General features: G+C 46.5%; 1 protein-coding gene across 1 annotated transcript; it reads left to right on the plus strand.

Moving 5' to 3' along the window:
- Window positions 1–3,634: 3,634 nt before the first annotated feature.
- Window positions 3,635–5,460, plus strand: LOC140911950 (interferon beta-like). Its single transcript, XM_073346112.1, is given in 2 exon segments — window positions 3,635–3,920; window positions 5,009–5,460. Coding segments are annotated over 2 exon segments (738 nt in total).
- Window positions 5,461–23,210: the final 17,750 nt, after the last annotated feature.

Genomic DNA, 23,210 nt, shown 5'->3' on the forward strand with positions numbered 1-23,210 from the left:
AAACTGGTCGCAGTTGGAGCGGAGACCAGAAGGGACAACCCCAGACCACACCCTATTACCGGGGGCCACCAAAAGCCCCACCTACCTCCCAAAGAACCCTCCAGACCCCTTATCGTCCCACCACCCCGTTCTCCAGCAACCCTCCTCGCCCCAGTGACCCGTCAGCTGGACGATGTTTTAAATGTAACGAACTGGGGCATGTAAAGGACAACTGCCCCAAGAACCCCAACAGATTACAGCTCATTGCACCGGAATCACACCAGAGGTCCGCAGGCCCAGATACCTCCCAGATACCCTTGGAGCGGAGGGAAACTGTGAGTGTGGGCGGGAAGAAGGTCATCGCGTGGAGGGACACCGGAGCACAAGTGTCAGCTATCCATGCTTCGTTAGTGGACCCCAATTTAATCAACCCAGAGATCCAAGTGACGATTCAATCCTTCAAGTCCAACTCTTTCGATTTGCCTACAGCCAAGTTGCCTGTCCAGTACAAGGGCTGGTCAGGAACGTGGACTTTTGCAGTCTATGATGATTATCCCATCCCCATGCTGTTGGGGGAAGACTTGGCCAATCATGTGAAGCAGGCCAAGAGGGTGGGAACGGTCACCCGCAGCCAGGCTAAACAAGCCGTGAGGCCTAGCTCTGTTCCGGAAACTTCTATCAGGACCCGGTCAGAGGTGATGGACCCGGACCCCAGGCCAATGTCTGCAACAGCAGTAGTGGATCCAGTCCCAGAGACCCAGCCAGAACCAATCCCAGAACCGGAACCAGCCAAACAACCAACACCAGACCCATTGCCAGCACTGAATCCAGTACTTGCAACTTCAACACCAGAGGGCCCCACCTGAACCTGAACTGGCAGCAGCCGATAACCCTACACAAGAGGCTCAGCCAGAGCCTGAATCCCAACATAGTGCACCCGCGGAGAGCGGTTCACAGTCAACAGAAACAGCTCCATCCCCTACATCGCTTCCAGAGGTACCAAGCATAGGTCCACAATCCCATGAGGAACTGATGTCTCCAACATCAAGGAAACAGTTCCAGACCAAATAGGAAGCAGATGAAAGCCTCCAGAGAGCTTGGACAGCAGCACGGAGCAACCCACCGCCTCTCAGCTCTTCTAATCGATCCAGGTTTGTTGTAGAAAGAGGACTTTTATACAAGGAAACTCGAAAGGACCTGATCAAGAATTCCACCCTGTAGTGTTTCTCAGTGAAAAACTGTCTGAGAGGGAAAGCAACTGGTCAGTCACTGAAAAAGAATGTTACGCCATTGTCTACACTCTGGAAAAGTTACGCTCATATGTTTGGGGACGGCGTTTCCACCTGCAAACCGACCATGCTGCACTGAAGTGGCTTCACACCGTCAAAGAAACTAACAAAAAACTTCTTCAGTGGAGTTTAGCGCTCCAAGATTTTGATTTCGACATCCAACACATCTCAGGAGCTTCTAACAAAGTGGCTGATGCACTCTCCCGTGAAAGTTTCCCAGAATCAACTGGTTAAAATCGTCCTTGAGATGTGGAAAATATTGTTAGTCTTTATGTACTTGGTAGTATATTTAGAGATGCATGTGTCTTATTAACTCTGTTTTTCCTAGAGCTCCAGGAAGAAATCCCAGCCAGTGTTTTACCCTAGCTGAGATTTGGGGGGCGTGTCATAAATATAAAGGGAAGGGTAAACCCCTTTGAAATCCCTCCTGGCCGGGGAAAACTCCTCTCACCTGTAAAGGGTTAAGAAGCTAAAGGTAACCTCACTGGCACCTCAAAATGACCAATGAGGAGACAAGATACTTTCAAAAGCTGGGAGGAGGGAGAGAAACAAAGGGTCTGTGTCTGTCTTTATGCTGCCTTTGCCGGGGATAGACCAGGAATGGAGTCTTAGAACTTTTAGTAAGTAATCTAGCTAGGTACGTGTTAGATTATGATTTCTTTAAATGGCTGAGAAAAGAATTGTGCTGAATAGAATAACTATTTCTGTCTGTGTATCTTTTTTGTAACTTAAGTTTTTGCCTAGAGGGATTCTCTATGTTTTGAATCTAATTACCCTGTAAGGTATCTACTATCCTGATTTTACAGAGGTGATTTCTTTACTTCTATTTCTATTAAAAGTCTTTTTGTAAGAAAACTGAATGCTTTTTCATTGTTCTCAGATCCAAGGGTTTGGATCTGTAGTCACCTATGCAAATTGGTGAGGCTTTTTATCCAACATTTCCCAGGAAAGGGGGGGTGCAAGTGTTGGGAGGATTGTTCATTGTTCTTAAGATCCAAGGGTCTGAGTCTGTAGTCATCTAGGCAAATTGGTGAGGCTTTTTACCAAACCTTGTCCAGGAAGTGGGGTGCCAGGTTTTGGGAAGTATTTTTGGGGGAAAGACGTTTCCAAACAGCTCTTCCCCAGTAACCAGTATTTGTTTGGTGGTGGTAGCGGCCAATCCAAGGACAAAGGGTGGAATATTTTGTACCTTGGGGAAGTTTTGACCTAAGCTGGTAAAGATAAGCTTAGGAGGTTTTTCATGCAGGTCCCCACATCTGTACCCTAGATTTCAGAGTGGGGGGAGGAACCTTGACAGCAACAGTGTGATTTGTGGGTAAGATCTGATTTGTATATTGACCTGGGTCTGGGGCTTGGTCCTTTGGGATCAAGAGAACCCTTTTTCTTTTACTGGGCCATTGGTTTTCATAACCATTTGTCCCCTTAACAAGTGGCACTGGTGGTGATGCTGGGAAACTGGAGTGTCTAAGGGAATTGCTTGTGTGACTTGTGGTTAGCCAGTGGGGTAAAACCAAAGTCCTCTACATTTGGCTGATTTGGTTTGTCTTGGTGTGCATAGATACCCCAGCCTTGGCTGTAACTGCCCTGCTTTAAGCAATTTGTCCTGAATTGGCACTCTCAGCTGGGTCCCATCAGAATTAGCATCATTACAACAGGAAACAAAGAGGCTTAAACAAAGCAGAAGAATTTCCCTGCCCATGCCAAGGGGAAAGCAAAAGTCAAAGGAGGAGGAACCAGTAAAAATAGCGAACACTGATTTTGATTCTTAAAACATTCTTTGAATTATTACAACCTAGGGACATGCCTGTTAAAAATACACAGCATGACTTCTCTTCATAACCTCCTTCTGGCCACACTGTAAATCACAATCATCCATGTGGGTACCTCTCTAGTATGTGTAACTAATTGCTCATCCTATTTTACGACTTACCCTCCATTTTTCACCACTGTCAGCTACTCAGAGTGACCAACAGGACATGATGTTCACACTGTCTAACTGCATCTATTCCTCAGCTACAGTATGTATATTCAGATCTGGAAGTAAACAAAAAATGAAAAAAAGGTTCCATTCTCTCAGAGCGTACTCTCTATCTCCAGCAAAAATGGTGAACACTGATTTGGATCTTCTCTCTACCACTTCTGAAGCGTGGATGATCTTACTAAATTATATCTTTAAATTAATGTATCATGAAAAGCCTGTATGTATGTGGATCCACCATGAGTTAACGGGGTTGTGTATTGTCATTTGTGGTCACTTTCACAAAAATACAAAAAGGAGGAAACGTTGTAAAAGAACTAGAAAACAGTGAATTCAACAGAAAGAAAAAGTCTGAAGTGTCCAAGAAGAAAAATCTTGTAAATAGAAAATGATGATAGAAACATCCTCCAACCAAATACTTAAATTCAGAGACACAAAGGAAAGATACAGCAGTCTACGTAGGACCCTCAACAAACTCCAGGCTCAAGGTTCCAGACAAAGTAAAGGAGCAGAAGACATTGTCATAACCACCAGGTGTTTGCTGCACATTTGCCTCATGTTGCTCTTGTCCACTGAAATCTCATCTCGGCTCTGTACCATACGTAACTTCCAGCAGAACAAAATGAACAAAGAGCTTAGAGCTTCTGAAGAAAATGAGAGGAAATTTCCGCTCTGTCACATTATTGACATGAACTAGGACCATATAGAACATGGTTGCAACCAAGGTCCCGTAGTGGCACCAAATCTTGTATAAAGGGGGTCAAATAAGGTGTCTCAGACAAGGTTATGGTTTGCTGGTTATGATTATGTTGTCTATATGTGTGTATCATTTTGTAGTTAAAGTTATGAATATTGGCTCTATACGGTCTGTATTTTGAACTTGTGCTATGCTTCTGGGAAACACCACAGACAAGTTGGTGTCAGCTCTGCCTAGCCTGCTTGATGGCCCATTAAGGACCATCAGCTATACAAGTGACCCACTGAGAGAAGACTGATGCCTTGTGACTCAGCAAGGTATGCAGGGACATGCCTATGGACAGAACTCTGTGGTTTTTCCAGGCCATGTGATGGACAGCTTGTCTTTGGAACAAAGAAAGAAAGACCACATGGCAAGAAAATATAAAAAGCTGCTGCAGCTCCTCCATCTTGTCTTCAATTTTGCTTCTTACCTCTTTGCTACACTGGAGGAACTTTGCTACACTGAAGCATTGAACAAAGGACTGATGACCCATCCCAGCTGTGGATGTACTCCAGAGACTTGATTTGAACCTGCAGTTTATTCTATCACTGCTGCAAGCCTGAACCAAGAACTTTGCCATTACTGTATGTAATTGATTCCATTTAACCAATTCTAGCTCTCATCTATATCTTTCCCTTTTATGAATAAACCGTTAGATTTTAGATTCTAAAGGATTGGCAACAGCGTGATTTGTGGGTAAGATCTGATTTCTATATTGACCTGGGTCTGGGGCTTGGCCTTTTGGGATTGAGAGAAACTTTTTTCTTTTACTGGGGTATTGATTTTCATAACCATTTGTCCCCATAATGAGTGGCACTGGTGGTGATACTGGGAAACTGGAGCGTCTAAGGGAATTGCTTGTGTGACTTGTGGTTAGCCAGTGGGGTAAAACCAAAGTCTTCTCTGTTTGGCTGGTTTGGTTTGCCTTGGTGTGTACAGAAAGCCCAGCCTTGGGCTGTAATTGCCCTGCTTTAAGCTATTTGTCCTGAATTGGCACTCTCAGTTGGGTCCCGCCAGAATGAGCATTGTTACAGTGGCATAGTCGTGACACCCCCTCAGAATGCATAAATGAAAAGGCAGCTTTCACCCAGGATGTTGTCCAGCTTCCAGTGTCCTAGAAGGAGAATTCCAAGGTGGAAATCCAAGAGATCCTTCAAGAGATCTTCACGGTCTTTAGCAAAAACCTCACCCAAAGTGCCTGGGATGGGACTTCCATAGTCAGGTTCCAAAGTGGACTTTACCAGCAAATTCAGCAGCTGGAGGCATGTTTGAGAGCAGAGATGGAAAAGGACTTAACCACCACAGAAAGTGAGGACCTCCAGCTCACCAGTCAGAGAGTGAAACAATACTTTCAGAGGATAGATGCTTTCCTGAAAGAAAAGCAATACAGCCTGTGTGCCTGGGAGATCATTCACATGGAAATAGCCAGATGTTTTGTACTGATTGAGAAACTCACAAGAAGCCTGAGTAACTAAGGTACAGTACAAAACTTTTTCCTGGAGTAAATGAATTAACATTAATGTCAGTTATAGAGCTGAACAGAGATAGTGGATATTTTATAACTCTGCTTATATAGGGCTGGATCCTTCTTCTATAGGATCAGTGGCCAAGTAGCTACTGATTTCCATGGCAGCAGCTTCAGGCTCTTCCTGTCCTCCACTGGAAATGGATTTTCAGTTATATGGATTTATTTTTCTGTGTTTCTGCTATTATTTATTTTTGCACATCTTCACAATCTCCTACCTATCAGGTGCTGTTATGCAGTAGGTAATTGGCAGACCATGCAACAAAGTACACATATCTGGAATCCTTGGTCACCTCACCAGCACTTTGGTCATCAAAGAATTATACTTCCTCCCCCACCCCTCCACCTACCTCCAAAGTGCTCTGACTTCTATGTATGTAGTGTTCTATTACGATTGTCATAGGAGCAGCAGTGATCTGTATGCTATGTATAACCTGTATGCTCAAAAGTTCTGTTACACTTCGCCCCCATTGCCTCCTCTCCCTCTTTGAATACCTGTGAAGTGGCTTTCCCCATCCCACTCCCGCCTGGAATGCTTGTGGAATGAATGGGCTGCTTGAACAGCTGGAAGATCAGAAGAGGTCCCAGGTAGACCAGGTGTTAGGCAGTGCTCAGACCCCCAATGCATGGACACTGCACGGACACTGGCCGAGGTGGAGTGTGACCAACCAGACACAGCCAAGTCATCTCTAGTCTCGGGCCATGAGGAGCAGGTCTTTAAAATTGAAAGGGGCCATGTGCTCAGGAGTACACTCACAAGCTTGTACCTCCTGTGAAGGCCCTTCGCCTGGACCGCCTGGCGAGTGGTTCGCCATGTTGCATTCCATTGTGCCTTGGGAAGACTTACCTTCGTTGCACCATCCATTGCTGCGCTGTGGGACACTTACCTTGAAGGATCCTGACATCTCCAGTGCTGTGCCTGTCCTGGGAGCGTGAGTATGCAAGCGTGAGTGTGACCCCGCCCCTTCTTTTGGGTTTAGCTATCAGTATAATAAACGTGCTGCTTTCTGCCAAACTCTGTTGGGTCATTAGTCCTCCCTAAGCTTACAATGATCGGGTAACAATGATCATGGTTGCTATTTATTAATCTGTCCTCATCAGAACTATTTCTTGTATTCCAAGGCTTGAGCAGTTTCCTAGAGAGATTTATAAAAAATATGAACATACCATAAGACTTGTGAGATTATTAGGTGTAGAAAAGATATTTTCATTTAATTTATTAACAATAATACAATGGCAAATTTATTTTTTACCTTTGTGTGTCAACCAATTCCTATTTCCTTCCAGCTCAAGGTACTGCCACTGCTGAGGTTAAAACAGCTAGAGGATACTGCACCATGCAGTGGAATCCCTCCACACCAATTAAGAGAGTTTGTAATTAGCCTGCTCATACCCCATCAATCAGGTTTGTGTGCATTCACATACCCTCTTCCCCCACCAAAATCATATCAGGTTTCTGTATTTCCAGCACCAACCCACAACACATTTACAAGCACTGATCCTAATATTAAGTCTGTGCTCACATGCACTCTTATCAAGTCTAAAGAACAGGAGTCCTTGTGGCACCTTAGACACTAACAAATTCATTTGAGCATAAACTTTCGTCGGTTACAGCTCACATGCATCCGATGAAGTGAGCTGTAGCTCACGAAAGCTTATGCTCAAATAAATTTGTTAGTCTCTAAGGTGCCACAAGTACTCCTGTTCTTTTTGCGGATACAGACTAACACGACTGCTACTCTGAAATCTTAACAGGTCTGTGTCCCTATCACCTGATCCTATTACCTCTGTGTGTGTCCAGACCAAATTCATTCTTGGGTGTACACCACAAACAAAATTTCATGTGAATAATGAGAGCGGGAGGAGGCCATTTTGTATTAGGATTATCAAAGTTTCACTTTGCCACCTCTAAAATGCAGCTCCCAGGACATTTGGGCAAGAGGAAGGAAGGGGATAAACTGGCTTAGGTCAGTTTATCTGAGCTGAGGAGAAGGCTCTGTTTTTGTGCATATAAGTGAAACATTGCAACAGAAGGATGTTCGATGATCCTAAGTGACCCTGATCCAAGTGCATAGAATGGCCTGGTGTGTTGAGGAAACTGAGGCAGGGAATTGCGTATAGGGTTTACAATTTTTGTTCCAATTGGTATATTTTCTGTGTGATTAAGTAAATAGCAATAGTGTGTTAGATTCCTGGGCAAAGTGTCTGGGTGTTATAATCTACACTTACTACATGGCCCTTGGAAGAGGTAAACACCTATGGGTGTACTTATGGGAGAGGACATGTTAAAGCACATTCTGAGTTTCAAAGACTTCCCAGCTGATATCTCGGATAAGCCCACTTGTAATGCTGACAGTCCCTAGTTGTCAGCGGGCAGGACTGAACCTTGGACATTTGAATCTTAGTATATGAGCCTTGATTGTATGAGCTGAAAGCCACATGCCTCTTAAGCCAAGGTTGTAGCAGAATCCTCAATCTCTAGATGGTTCAGGCACCAGCCCTGGCCTTGCAACCATGAAAATCAGTATGTACACCTTTCCTCTGGGTGTCTTCTTAGAGGACGGACGCAGAATATCCACAGCTACATGCTGAAATGGAACCTCAATTATGGGGAGTGGCTGGAGAGAGGCTTTGACCTAGTCTTGGGCTTTCCCACCCTCTGGCACACCTCACAATACCAGACCTGGGTGGAAACGTCCTTGCCAATTACCTCCCAGTGGAATGGCTTCCCCAAACGGTCTTTGGTCCTGCTCATCCCAGCATGGCCAGTAGGGTGATCATGGGCTAAGCTCAAGAGCTTTTCCCTATACTTAGTTGGAACTACCAACTGTCTCTGAGGATTCCAGTCCTCCTTGTGCCCACCAGAAAGGGTCTCCTCCTTCTATAACAAACCTGGACCTATTGGAAGAGCTGAGAGGTGGTGGGTCGCTCCGTGCTGCCATCCAAGCTCCCTTGAGGCTCTCATCCACTTGCTGCTCTGCCTGGAACTGCTCCCTTGATGCTGGAGACATTAGTTCCTCATTGGGTTGTGGACTTGTGCTTGGTCCCACTGGAAGCGATGCAGGTGATGGGGGTGTCTCCGTTGACTGTGAACCACTCTCCACTGGTGCACTAGGTGGTATTTCAGGATCCGATTCATCCTCTTGCACCATTTTAGCTGCTGCAGGTGCAGGCTCCGTAGCGCCCCTTGGTGTTGGCTCCTCCGACTTTGGTGGGGTTGTAAGCACAGGTGCTGGTGCTGACTGCTCTACCAGTTCTGATCCTTGGACTGGTTCCAGCTGGGTCCCAGGAATTGGATCTGTCATAGACTCTGTCATAGACTCTGGTCCGGGGTCTGGTTCAACCACCTCTGGCTGGGTCCCCGGGCCTGTGGTATCTGGGGACAGAGACTGGACCCGTGTAGGAGGCTCAGGAATGGAGTTAGGTGTGGAGGCCTGTTTAGCCTGGCTGTGGGTGACCACCCCCACCCTTTTTGTTCCCCTCACATGGTTGGCTAAGTCTTCTCCCAGCAGCATGGGAACAGGATAATCTCATAGACTGCAAAAGTCCATATTCCTGACCAGCCCTTGTACTGGACAGGCAACCTGGCTGTAGGCCAAAAGAGTTGGCCTTAAAGGGTTGCACCATCACTTGAGCCTATGGGTCAATGAATTTGGGGTCCATCAGGGATTGGTGGATAGCTGACACCTGTGCTCCAGTGTCTCTCCACGCAGTAATCTTCCTCCCACCCACACTCACAGTTTCCCTTTGCTCTGGGGGTATTTGTGAGGCATCTGGGCCTGAAGGCTCTCGGTGGGACCCCAGGGTGATGAATTGCAGTTGGCTGGTGCTCTTGTGGCAGTTGGCCTTCACATGTCCCAGCTCATTACATTTAAAGCATCACCCAGCTGACTGTGGACTGGGGCGAGGTGGGTGGTTGGAGAGTAGGGTGGTGGGACAAGAGGGCATCTGGGGGTCTCACTGGCTGTGTGGAGGGCTCCTCCTTGAGAGGTGGGGCTGATGGTGGGGTGTCATCTCGGGTTGCCCCTTCTGGTATCCGCACTGACTGCTACTAGCTTTCTTCTTCTCCGCCACTTCCATGCATTTGGTTCCAATCTGCCCAGCCTCCATTACAGTTTTGGGCTTCCCACCTAGGATGTACCTTTCTATTTCCTCAGGAACACCCTTTAAGACCTGCTCCATTTGGACAAGGAGAGACAGACCTTCCAGAGACTTAACATTTGCTCCCGATATCGAGGCATCCCAATTTTTTACAATCTGGTCGGCGTGTTGGGGAAATGCCACGTCTGGTTTCCACCTTAGGGCTCTATTAGGCCATTCCACCTTAGGGCTCACTGACGGGCATGCTCGGGGGTTAGCCCCATCCTAAAACTGGCCTTTTGTTTAAAACGTTCGGACTCGTTCATGTGTTCTTTAGGCATTTCAACTGCCACCTCTGCTAGGGGTCCACTGAGTTGTGGCCTCAGCTCCACCATATACTGGTCTGTAGGGATGTTGTACTCAAGGCAGGCTCTTTCAAAATTTTCTAAGAAGGCTTCTGTATCATTGCCTACCTTGTAGGTAGGGAATTTCTTGGAATGGGGAACGGTACCTGGAGTACTGCAAGTGCTACCTGGTTGACCCAGTTTAGCCCTTTCCAGCTCCAAGCAGTCTGCCTTCGTCTCCAAGCACTCCATCTGTAGGAAGAAATTTCTGACTTTCTGACTTCTGCAGTTAGAACTTGGTATGGGTCCATCTTGGCACCTGGATCTCGGGTTGGGGAGGCCTGACCATTCCGTCCGGGGAAATATCTGGTCCCCCATCCCCTTCCTGCATTTCCGTCATGGAGCTACATGTCTGGGTCTGTCTTCCCTGTGGCTTGGCGTGTCGCTTTGGGAAGACCAGTTGCTCTAGGGTTTCAGTGCCCGACCGCAACCTCATGCACAGGGCTGCCCTACTCTAGCCTAGCTATTTTGTTGCCATGAAGCAAGAAAAAAAAATGGACTCCCTGGCTTTGCAGGCTGAATCCTTTATGTGCCTGTTCCCTCTCAGGCAGCAAAGAAAAAGAAACCTCCCTGGATTTGCAGCCAGCCAGCAGGAAAAACGTGTCCTTTTAAAATCCTGAGGCCAATGCTTCTGGTTCAAAATGATCTCACCGCTCTGCCACCATGTCAAGGCTGATTCCCCACTCTGGCAGTTTGAGTGCAGAAGGTGGGGGCATGCAAGGACTCTAAAAATTAACACTTGCCACTCCAGGCTTGTATTAAACTCCTAACCTTGAACTGGTAAATGCTGCCACCACCCAAGTCCAGAACCCTCAAGCCCTTTGACTCCCCCTCCAAGGAAGAGCTGGGGGGGGGCGGGGGGAGGAATTAGCTGTTGCCACCAGATAACTAAAAAACATGTGCACAAACCTCTTAAGACACAAAAATACAATCCTGTTCTTTAAAAAGGTATTTTTTTAAATAAAATTTACATCTGAAAACTCAGGCCATTGCTAGATTTTAAAAGAGCAACTTCAAGGATTAAGCATCAAGAATAACTTCCTAGAGGTCCAGCTTTAAGGTTACAAGCAAAACAAAAGCACCTCGGGTTCGCACAGAGGAGTCAACAAGCCAAAAAGAAATAAAAAGAGAAAAATCGAATTGCGTCTTCCTAGACATTTCCTTACATATCTGGGGTTTCCCTCTCCAGTTAGGAGAACAGACAGATAGACAGACAAACAAAGGGAGAGTTTTTCCTGCATTTTACAAGGTTCTAGATAGGTGAGCACTTCCTTTTACCTGTGCATCACAGTGAGACTTTTTATCCCTTTACAGGTAAAGCAAGTAGAGAACAGCTTTTAAGAGGGATGTTATAGCTAACTGGCTGGGTGTCCAGAAAAGAGAGCTACCTCCCCTGCTTCACCGAATCAGAATAGTTTTATGAAAGCCTTGCGGCCGTAGGTGGGCCGGCCCCCCTTGTGTTTAGGTAACAACTGTAGCACCTCTGTCTTGTCTATTTATGTACTTCTGCTTGTACATCAGTCTGTGTTGAGATCCTATGTGTCATATCAGTGCACTTACATTTTCTCATACATTTTTCAAATAAGTGGTGAGTGATCAGATGTTTTGACCAGGATGTGCCATGTTTGTCTTTCTTCAACAGGACAGAAGTGACTTTGTCTGTCCTATCTCGGGGCCTCTCCTTGTGTCCCTCCACCCCCACAAACATGATACAGTTCTGTGGTGACCTAGAATCCTATTTTCAATGCCTCCGACTCAAGGAATATTTCCAACACACCTCTGAACAAGATACTAACCCACAGAGAGCTTCCTACCAAGACTACAAAAAGAAGGATTCTGGGTGGACTCCTCCTGAAGGTCGAAACAACAGACTGGACTTCTACATAGAGTGCTTCCGCCGACGTGCACGGGCTGAAATTGTGGAAAAGCAGCATCACTTGCCCCATAACCTCAGCCATGCAGAACACAATGCCATCCACAGCCTCAGAAACAACTCTGATATCATAATCAAAAAGGCTGACAAAGGAGGTGCTGTCGTCATCATGAATAGGTCGGAATATGAACAGGAGGCTGCTAGGCAGCTCTCCAACACCACTTTCTACAAGCCATTACCCTCTGATCCCACTGAGGGTTATCAAAAGAAACTACACCATTTGCTCAAGAAACTCCCTGAAAAAGCACAAGAACAAATTCGCACAGACACACCCCTGGAACCCCGACCTGGAGTATTCTGTCTGCTACCCAAGATCCATAAACCTGGAAATCCTGGACGCCCCATCATCTCAGGCATTGGCACCCTGACAGCAGGATTGTCTGGCTATGTAGACTCCCTCCTCAGGCCCTATGCTACCAGCACTCCCAGCTATCTTCGAGACACCACTGGCTTCCTGAGGAAACTATAATCCAAGATCCAGGTGATCTTCCTGAAAACACCATCCTGGCCACTATGGATGTAGAAGCCCTCTACACCAACATTCCACACAAAGATGGACTACAAGCCGTCAAGAACACTATCCCCGATAATGTCACGGCAAACCTGGTGGCTGAACTTTGTGACTTTGTCCTCACCCATAACTATTTCACATTTGAGGACAATGTATACCTTCAAATCAGCAGCACTGCTATGGGTACCCTCATGACCCCACAGTATGCCAACATTTTTATGGCTGACTTAGAACAACACTTCATCAGCTCTCGTCCCCTAATGTCCCTACTCTACTTGTGCTACATTGATGACATCTTCATCATCTGGACCCATGGAAAAGAAGCCCTTGAGGAATTCCACCATGATTTCAACAATTTCCATCCCACCATCAACCTCAGCCTGGACCAGTCCACACAAGAGATCCACTTCCTGGACACTACGGTGCTAATAAGTGATGGTCACATAAACACCACCCTATACCGGAAACCTACTGACTGCTATTCCTACCTACATGCCTCCAGCTTTCATCCAGACCACACCACATGATCCATTGTCTACAGCCAAGCTCTACGATACAACCACATTTGCTCCAATCCCTCAGACAGAGACAAACACCTACAAGATCTCTATCAAGCGTTCTTACAACTACAATACCACCTGCTGAAGTGAAGAAACAGATTGACAGAGCCAGAAGAGTACCCAGAAGTTACCTACTACAGGACAGGCCCAACAAAGAAAATAACAGAACGCCACTAGCCATCACCTTCAGCCCCCAACTAAAATCTCTCCAATGCATCATCAAGGATCTACAACCTATCCTGCAGGACGACCCATCACTCTCACAGATATTGGGAGACAGGCCAGTCCTTGCTTACAGACAGCCCCCCAACCTGAAGCAAATACTCACCACACAACAGAACCACTAACCCAGGAACCTATCCTTGCAACAAAGCCCGTTGCCAACTGTGTCCACATATCTATTCAGGGGACACCATCATAGAGCCTAATCACATCAGTCACACTATCAGAGGCTCGTACACCTGCACATCTACCAACGTGATATATGCCATCATGTGCCAGCAATGCCCCTCTGCCATGTACTGCCCCTCTGCCATTTGCCAAACTGGACAGTCTCTATGTAAAAGAATAAATGGACACAAATCAGACGTCAAGAATTATAACATTCAAAAACTAGTTGGAGAACCCTTCAATCTCTTTGGTCACTTGATTACAGACCTAAAAGTGGCAATACTTCAACAAAAAAAACTTCAAAAACAGACTCCAACGAGAGACTGCTGAATTGGAATTAATTCGCAAACTGGATACAATTAACTTAGGCTTGAATAGAGACTGGGAGTGGATGGGTCATTGCACAAAGTAAAACTATTTCCTCATGTTTATCCTCCCCCACTGTTCCTCAGACGTTCTTGTCAACTGCTGGAAATGGCCCACCTTGATTATCACTACAAAAGGTCCCCCCCTCCACCCTGCTCTCCTGCTGGTAATAGCTCACCCATTGTTTCATGTTCTCTATGTATATAAATCTCCCCACTGTATTTTCCACTCAATGCATCCGATGAATTGAGCTATAACTCACAAAAGCTTATGCTCAAATAAATTTGAGTCTCTAAGGTGCCACAAGTACTCCTTTCCTTTCTGTCTGTACAAAGTCCAAGCTGGTCTCCATATTGGAAGAGAAGGTTCAAGGACTGGAGAAACAAGCATCAACACTGCGTTGCATAAGAGAAAATGAAGATTTCCTGGACAGACATTTGGATATGCTTCTGCAGGCATAACCTTCTGAAGAATCAGAGCAGGCTGCACAGCGGGGACAGAAGGACGGTGAGGAAAATTAGCAGCATGTGACCTCCAGAAGAAGAAAGAGGAGCATCCATGTACCAGCACTGCAGACACAGCTGAGCAACCATTTTCATGTTCTCTCCAAAGAATGAAAGTCAGCATTCATTGTATTTATTCTTTAAATTCATTGTATTTAAAGAATAAGAATTCTTATTGAGGTTGCAGGAACAAACCATCCCGATGTATAGAAAGAATAGTAAATATGGCAGGTGACCAGCTTGGCTTAACAGTGGGATTGGGGATTGGTCCTGCTTTGAGCAGGGGGTTGGACTAGATAACCTCCTGAGGTTCCTTCCAACCCTGATATTCTATTATTTTAAATACAAAAAAGAAGCTTACAAGATTGGACAAATGACCAGGGAGACGTATAAAAATATTGCTCAGGCATGCAGGAGTGAAATCAGGAAGGGCAAATCACAATTGGAGTTGCAGCTAGCCAGAGATGTTAAGAGTAACAAGAAGGGTTTCTTCAGGTATGTTAGCAACAAGAAGGTGGTCAAGGAAAGTGTGGGCCCCTTACTGAATGGGGGAGGCAACCTAGTGACAGAAGATGTGGAAAAAGCTAATATATTCAATGGTTTATTTTTGCCTCTGTCTTCACAAACAAGGTCAGCTCCCAGACTACTGCACTGGGCAGCACAGTATGGGGAGGAGGAGCCCTCTGTGGAGAAAGAAGTGGTTCAGGACTATTTAGAAAAGCTAGATGAGCACAAGTCCATGGGGCCAGATGCACTGCATTCGAGAGTGCTAAAGGAGTTGGCGGATGTGATTGCAGAACCATTGGCCATTATCTTTGAAAACTCATGGTGATCAGCGGAGGTCCCGGATGACTGGAAAAAGGCTAATGTACTGCCCATCTTTAAAAAAGGGAAGGAGGAGGATCCTGGGAACTACAGGCCAGTCAGCCTCACCTCAATACCTGGAAAAATCATGGAGCAGGTCATCAAGGAATCAATTTTGAAGCACTTAGAGGGGAGGAAAGTGATCAGGAACAGTCAGCATGGATTCACCAAGGGCAAGTCATGCCTGACTAACCTAATTGCCTTCTATGATGAAATAACTGGCTCTGTGGATAAGGGGAAAGCAGTGGATGTGTTATTCCTTGACTTTAGCAAAGCTTTTGATATGGTCTCCCACAGTATGCTTGCCAGCAAGTTAAAGAAGGATGGGCTGCATGAATGAACTATAAGGTGGATAGAAAGCTAGCTAGATCATCAGGCTCAATTGGCAGTGATCAATGGTTCCATGTCTAGTTGGCAGCCAGTATCAGTCAGTCCTGGGGCTGGTTTTGTTCAATATCTTCATTCATGATCTGGAGGATGGCGTGGATTGCTGTCCCTCAGCAAGTTTGCAGATGACACTAAACTGGGAGAAGTGGTAGATATGCTGGAGGGTAGGGATAGGATTCAGAGGGACCTAGACAAATTAGAGGATTGGGCCAAAAGAAATCTGATGAGGTTCAACAAGGACAAGTGCAGAGTCCTGCACTTAGGACAGAAGAATCCCATGCACTGCTACAGAACTGGGACCAAGTGGCTAGGCAGAAGTTCTGCAGAAAAAGACCTAGGGGTTACAGTGGACGAGAAGCTGGATATGAGTCAACAGTGTGCCCTTGTTGCCAAGAAGGCCAATGGCATTTTGGGATGTATAAGTAGGGGCATTGCCAGCAGATCAAGGGACGTGATCATTCCCCTCTATTCAGCATTGGTGAGGCCATATCTAGAGTACTTTGTCCAGTTTGGGGCCACACAATACAAGAAGGATGTGGCAAAATTGGAAAGAGTCCATCAGAGGGCAACAAAAATGATTAGGGGGCTGGAGCACATGACTTATGGGGAGAGGCTGAGGGAACTGGGATTATTTAGACTTCAGAAGAGAAGAATGAGGGGAGATTTGATAGCTGCTGTCAACTACCTGAAAGGGCGTTCCAAAGAGGATGGATCTAGACTGTTCTCAGTGGTAGCAGATGACAGAAGAGAAAGTTACTCACCTTGCAGTAACTGAGGTTCTTCGAGATGTGTCCCTGTGGGTGCTCCATTCTAGGTGATGGTGTGTCCTGGTGCCGTTGATCAGAGATCTTCGGTAGCAGTGCCTGGTCGGGAAGCACGCGCTTAGATGCTGTCTCACAGCATTGTTAGGGTCTGTCTAAGTGCACATGTCCTGCACCCCCTCAGTTCCTTCTCTACCATAGAGTTGTCTGATTAGTACTCTAAAGTAGAGGGGAGGAGGGTGGGTAGTGGAGCAACCACAGGGACACACATCTCAAAGAACCACAGTTACTGCAAGGTGAGTAACTTTCTCTTCTTCTTCGAGTGCTGTCCCTGTGGGTGCTCCACTCTTGGTGAATGTGAAGGAGTACCCACTATGGTTGGTGCGATTTTGGGGTTGTGTGAGGCACAATGGTAGACAGTACCATATGGCCAACTATGGTATCTGCCCTGGTATCCCGTGTGATAGTGTAATGTTTGGCAAATGTGTGGTCAGATGTCCACATGGCCACCTTTCATATGTCTGTAACAGGTACGTTGTGGAGGAAGGCAATAGATGTTGACATTGTTCTAGTAAAATGAGTCCTAACACCCTCTGGTGGTTGAACATTCTGGGTCTGATAGCAGGATCTGATGCAGGCTGAGCTCCACTTGGAGAGTCTTTGCTTAGAGATAGCGTCACCCTTTGATCTCTCGGTAGTAGAAACAAATCACCTAGGGGATTCACAAAATGGTTTAGTTCTGTCAAGATAGAATGCAAGAGCCCGTCGGATGTCAAGGGTATGTAACACAGCTTCCTGTGGAGTCATGTGAGGCTTGGGATGGAATACAGGTAAGTGCATTGACTGGTTAAGGTGGAAGGTAGACACCATCTTGGGGAGGAATTTGGGGTGGGTTCGTATAGTAACCTGATCTTTAGAGAAAATGGTGTAAGGAGGGTAGGCCATCAGGGCACTTATTTCACCAACCCTTCTTGTTGACGTTATTGCAACCAAGAGAGCCACTTTCATGGACATGTAGAGCAGGGATGAGGTGGCCAGGGGCTTGAAAGGGGGTTTTCATAAGCATGTGGAGAACTAGGTTGAGACTTCAGGAGGTTACCAGTGAATGAATCTCTGGGTGGAGATTTTGCAGGACTGTAAGGAAGTGTTTCATGGTAGGGTGGGTGAAAAGTGCATAGCGGTCCAGAGTGTCATGGAAGGTGGTAAGGACCATGAGGTGTACTCTGATAGAACTGAGCGAAAGCCCGTCCTGTTTTAGTTCGAAAAGACAGTCTAAGATGTCAGGGAGGGTTGCAGTCTGGGGTGTCAAGCATCTGTGGAAGCACCAGATGGAGAAGCGTGTCCACTTTTGCAGGGAAGTCTAAGGAGTGGAGTCTCTTCTACTGCGAGGAGAGGATGTGTTGGACCTGTTCCGAGCAGGTCACTTTTACGTGATGTTGTATGCACCAATTCCATAGTTTAATGGTTGCTGTGCATAGGGAGTGAGATCATGCTCCTCTGTGCCTGAGGGCTGAGTTCTAGGAGATTGATGTGCAGATGCCTCTCTGATAGACACCAGCAGTCTTGTGGTCGCCTAAGTGCACGCCACAATTGGTTCGGACCTGGTCGGGGAGTGTGAGAGAGGGGGTTTGCCATTGCCCATCTCCAGAGGCGGCTGCAGGGATTTCTGCATGAGAAGCACTTTCAGCCGCAGGTCCCTGTCACGACGAGCCCCGGTTTTGAGGCTCGTGCAGTGGACATACTTGGCAGGGACGTGTGTCTTGTCGAGACACTTCACACAACGCGAGTGTCCATCGGACCTTGGCATAAAGTCCTAATAGGAAGCACATTTCATGAATCCTGAAGCCCCTGGCATTGTTGAAGAAAAAAGTTTTGTTTTTTTAACTAAGTAACTATTCTAAAGGAAGGGAAACAACTGGGATGTTACTAACTATTTCTATGTTCTTTGTAATTGTTTCCTTCAGAAACCAGGGAAGAGGATCAGCACTGCCCCAAGTCCTGTCTCCAGCCGAGGATGGTTGAGAAGGAACTGAGGGGAGTGTGGGACATGCATGCTTCGGTAGACCCTAACGCCTCCGCGAGACAGCAGCTGAGCGTGTGCGTCCCGACTAGGCACTGCTACCAAAGATCTCTGATCAACGGTGCCAGGACGCACCGTCACCTAGAGTGGAGCACCCACAGGGACAGCACTCGAAGAAGAACAAGGAGTAATGGTCTCAAGTTGCAGTGGGGGAGGTTTAGGTTGGATATTTTGAAAAACTTTTTCACTAGGAGGGTGGTGAAGTACTGGAATGGGTTACCGAGAGAGGTGGTGGAATCGCCTTCCTTAGAGGTTTTTGAGGTCAGACTTGACAAAGCCCTGGCTCGGATGATTTAGTTGGGGATTGGTCCTGCTTTGAGCAGGAGGTTGGACTAGATGACCTCCTGAGGTCCCTTCCAACCCTGATATTCTATGATTCTATGACTAGATAGAGACCCTATACTTGGGGAAAGGATCACCTTGTTCTGACCCTGTATCTGCCTAATCCTGAGAACTCCCAAGTTATTGGTTTTTCTGAGGTGGAGCACTTGGTTTTCATTGCTATTAGTCATTAGACATCTTAAGTTCATCTACTGCTGCTTATCTACCACATATCACCACTACTTACGACATTAGAAACAACTTGCTATGGAAGTTATGAGATCACAGAAAAGGGAAGATTATGGTATGCAAACATCCTTAGCAAGAAAATGAGGCAAGAAACATAGAACAAGTGGGGCCAAATGGTGCCACCTCTCATCAAAGCTCTAAAATCTGGCTTTGGGTGGAATATTTTGCCCCTTAGCCTGCTGGGTTGGCATGGAATAGCTGCACTGGTGCTCTAGTGGTAGAGAGAAATGTGGTTCCTATACACCTCATACATTGGCTGTCACCTACTGCAGCACAGACCTGTCTAGTGGCTACACCCGCAGCCCTCCATTCTTTTGCAAAGAAAGGCATGAAAAGAGGTATAGAGACTTCCCAGCACACACCCGGCTCTCAGCACAGTACAGCTATTCTGCTTGTATTCTGGTTTGGTATATAAACAGAGGGTAGGGCAGCATGTGTGACTTAATATAGTGGTTGATTCATTTCTAAAATGTTTGGGAGGTTTTCTACTCTAGGAGGTGCCGGCTTTCATTCTTTTACACAGCAAAATTGAGCAAAATTGAAGGACATGTCATCTGATCTTATGAGGTCTTGCCCAAGAAAAGCAAGTATGTCTTAGACCACTTCACCTATTTTCTTGTAGTCTCCCTTTGTACAGCTTATAGCCGGTCTAGAGTATCTTATATCCTGAGATGCAGGACTGAAGAAGATAGGCCTGGGAAATGCTTCAGTGCTGTAGCTCACGAAAGCTCATGCTCAAATAAATTGGTTAGTTTCTAAGCTGCCACAAGTACTCCTTTTCTTTTTGTGAATACAGACTAACACGGCTGTTACTCTGAAACACATTTTCAGTGTGTAATTTTCCTCACATAATGTGTTTGAACTGTTTTAAGCATTTTGCTCAATTTTACATAACGTGGTTACATGTGTACTAAAGAAAATATGATTTCATAGTCACAATGTAGCATGTACAATATAAAGTGATGCAATGTTATAACAAATACATACATGTGGGACTCAGTCATGGCTCTAAGAGTGGGAGGGGGCGCTGCACTGCCTGAGTGCGGAGGTACAGAATATCACACCATGAAAATGTTACATTTCTTCCGGAAGGATTAGACCCTCAATAGCTGAACACATCTTTATAAAACTGTTGGCCAGAGTCAGCTGAGGCCCTGGCCCAGTGGCCAGAGTTGGCTCTGGCACAATGAAAGTCCATGAAAATGTTAAATTTCTTCTGGGAGGATTAGATCCTCAATAGCTGAACACACCTTTAGGAAACTTGCGGCCAAGCAAGTCAGTATGTACAGCTTTCCTCTGGGTGTCTTCTTAGGGAAAGGACCCAAAATATCCACAGCTACATGCTGAAATGGAACCTCAATTATGGGGAGTGGCTGGAGAGGGGCCTTGACCAGGTCATATTGCACCTGGGAGACATACAAACTTTTCCTCAAAATCTAACTTCTTCATTACCCCTATAGTGCAGAAGAGAACCTCCTGACAATCAGTCCATCACATTGTTTTTAAATTGTGCTACGTGGAAGAATCTTTTAATCTACTTAAGAGCCATTTGATGTTATCCATCATCTATGACTTTAGGTATTCCTGTGGAAAAGCCAACCACAGGTGGATAAAAAGGGAAGAAAACACCACTAATACATCCCACTTAAGCTCACCCTTATCATCCCACTAGCAGACAGGAGGAAATAGTTTGCCCGCTTTCACCATAGAAATAGATGACCCAATGGCTTCTGCAGAGAACACAACATGCATGGGTGCGTGGTCCAAGCCAGGAGACCCCCGCCCTATGCCCAGGGGTGGTGATCTTGAAGGTGTGTGTGTAGCGGGGCGGTCACCCTGCTCTGGCTTAGAAGGGGTTAAAAGCCAGCCCTTGGAGAGGGCTGGGGCTGAGGGAAAAGGCTAGGCTGACTGGGGAATTAGGATTAGGCCACAGCTGGCCCTATAAAAGAGCTGTGAGCCAGGAGCTGAGGCAGGCTCTCTCTAGCTCTTGAGAGAGAAGGACCTGGCTGAGAAGAGTATTTGGGACAGAGCAGTGCTGGGAAAAGGGAGGAGGAGCTGGGGAGCTCTAGCCTGGCAAATCCCCAGGCTGTGGGCCTGGTCAAAGGCCAAAACAGGTACTGGGTTTGCAAAGGTGCAGCCTGGGGTTAGGCAGAGGCAGCAGGTCCAACCCCCTTGCCAGTGATGAGTGTTTTACAGACTACAGTCTGCCCCAGTGAGCAGGGGTTGGATGATGACTGGCAGTAGCCACTGAGGCAAGGTGGGGATAGAGGGTTGGAGGATCCCTGGGAAGGGAGACCCAGAGTCTGGGGGCACTGCCAAGGGGCAGCACCCCAAGGTAAAGGGACACTGGTGTCTGGGAGGGACATGGGGGGCCAGCAGCAGGTGAGTCACCAGCCTGCAGAGGGTGCTCTGAACTGGAAGAGCTAATTCCCGAGATGACCAGCAGGAGGCACCATGCTGGTGAGTCATCGAATTGTTACAATGCCCCCCAAATCACAGACAGTGCTGGACAGCCTGCTCCACACTGGCTGTGATTTCTTCCTGGAGCTCTAGGAGAAAAGAGTTAATAAGACACATGCACCTCTAGATATGCTACTGATTATATAAAAAATAACTATTTCCCACATTTCAAGGATGATTTTAACCCATTGATTCTAGGAAACTTTCACGGGAGAGTTCATCAGCCACTTTGTTAGAAGCTCCTGAAATGTGTTGTATTTCAAAATCTTGGAGAGCTAAACTCCACCAAAGAAGTTTTTTGTTGTCCTTCATAGTATGAAGCCACTTCAGTGCAGCATGGTCAGTTTGCAGGTGGAAACTCTGTCCCCAAATGTATGGGTGTAGCTTTAACAGTTAGTCCTGCCTCCCTTATGCACTCAAAGACTTTTTGTAGATGCTCCAGGTGTTCTGCCCAGGAATCCGAAAATATGGCCACATCGTCAAGGTAGGCAACTGCAGTTTCTCCCAATCCTGCTAGGAGACTACCTACAAGTTTCTGGAAGGTGGAGGGTGCATTTCGCAGCCCAAAAGGGAGCATATTAAATTCATACAGATCTAGATGCATGACGAAGGCTGACCTTTCCTTGGCAGATTCATCTAGTGGTAACTGCCAGTACCCCTTGGTTAAGTCTAAGGTAGAGATGAACTGGCCACGTCCCAGTTTCTCCAATAGCTCATCTGTATGTGGCATTAGATAGTTGTCTGGGCGAGTTACAGCATTTAGCTTACAGTAGTCCACGCAAAAGCGTATCTCCCAATCTGGTTTGGGAACTAGAATCACTGGAGATGCCCATGCACTTTTAGAGAGGTGGATTACCCCCATCTGTAGCATGTCCTGGATCTCCTGTCCTACAGCAGTTTTGGCTTGAGGAGACGCTCAGTAAGGTTGGTCTCTAATTGGGTGAGCATTACCTGTGTCAATGGAGTGGTATGCCCGTTCGGTCCATCCTGGGCTGGCTGAGAACATCGGCACAAAGCTAGTGCACAGCTCCTTGATCTGCTGTTGCTGCATACACCCAAGGGTCATGGAGATGTTCACTTCTTCCATGCCACCATCACTTTTCCTTCATAGTAGACACCTTCAGGCCACTCAGCGTCGTCTCCTCCCTGGGCTGTAAACTGACAAACCTTCAATTCTCTGGAATAAAAGGGCTTTAGAGAATTAACATGATACACCTTAGGCTTTAGGTCTGAGGTGGGGGATGCTATGAGATAGTTAACAGTTCCCAGGTGCTCTAGGACTGTAAATGGCCCATCCCACGATGCTTCCATCTTATGGGCCTGGAGCGCCTTCAAGAGCATGACCTGGTCCCCTACCTTGAAGGAAGGCTCTCTGGCATGTTTATCATACCAGGCCTTTTGCTCTTTCTGAGCATGTTTTAGGTTTTCTCTAGAAAAGGCTAAAGAGTTTTGGAGGGTGTTTTGTAGGCTGTTTACAAAGTCCAGGATGTTAGGTCCTGGAGAAGGTGTAAACCCCTCCCATTACTGCTTCACCAACTGTAATGGCCCCTTCAGCTCACAGCCATTGTGACGTTATTGACATGAACTGGGACCATATAGATCATTGTTGCAACCAAGGTCCTGTAGTGGCACCAAATCTTGTATAAAGGGGGTCAAACAAGGTGTCTAAGACAAGATTATGGTTTGCTGGTTATGATTATTGTATCTGGGTGCATGTATCATTTTTGTATTTAAAGTTATAAGTATTGGCTCTATACTGTCTGTATTTCAAACTTACGCTGTGCTTCTGGGTGACACCTCAGACTAGTTGGTGTCAGCTCTGCCTAGCCTG

This window comes from Lepidochelys kempii, chromosome 5 (assembly GCF_965140265.1).
Source record: "Lepidochelys kempii isolate rLepKem1 chromosome 5, rLepKem1.hap2, whole genome shotgun sequence".
Taxonomy (NCBI): domain Eukaryota; kingdom Metazoa; phylum Chordata; order Testudines; family Cheloniidae; genus Lepidochelys; species Lepidochelys kempii.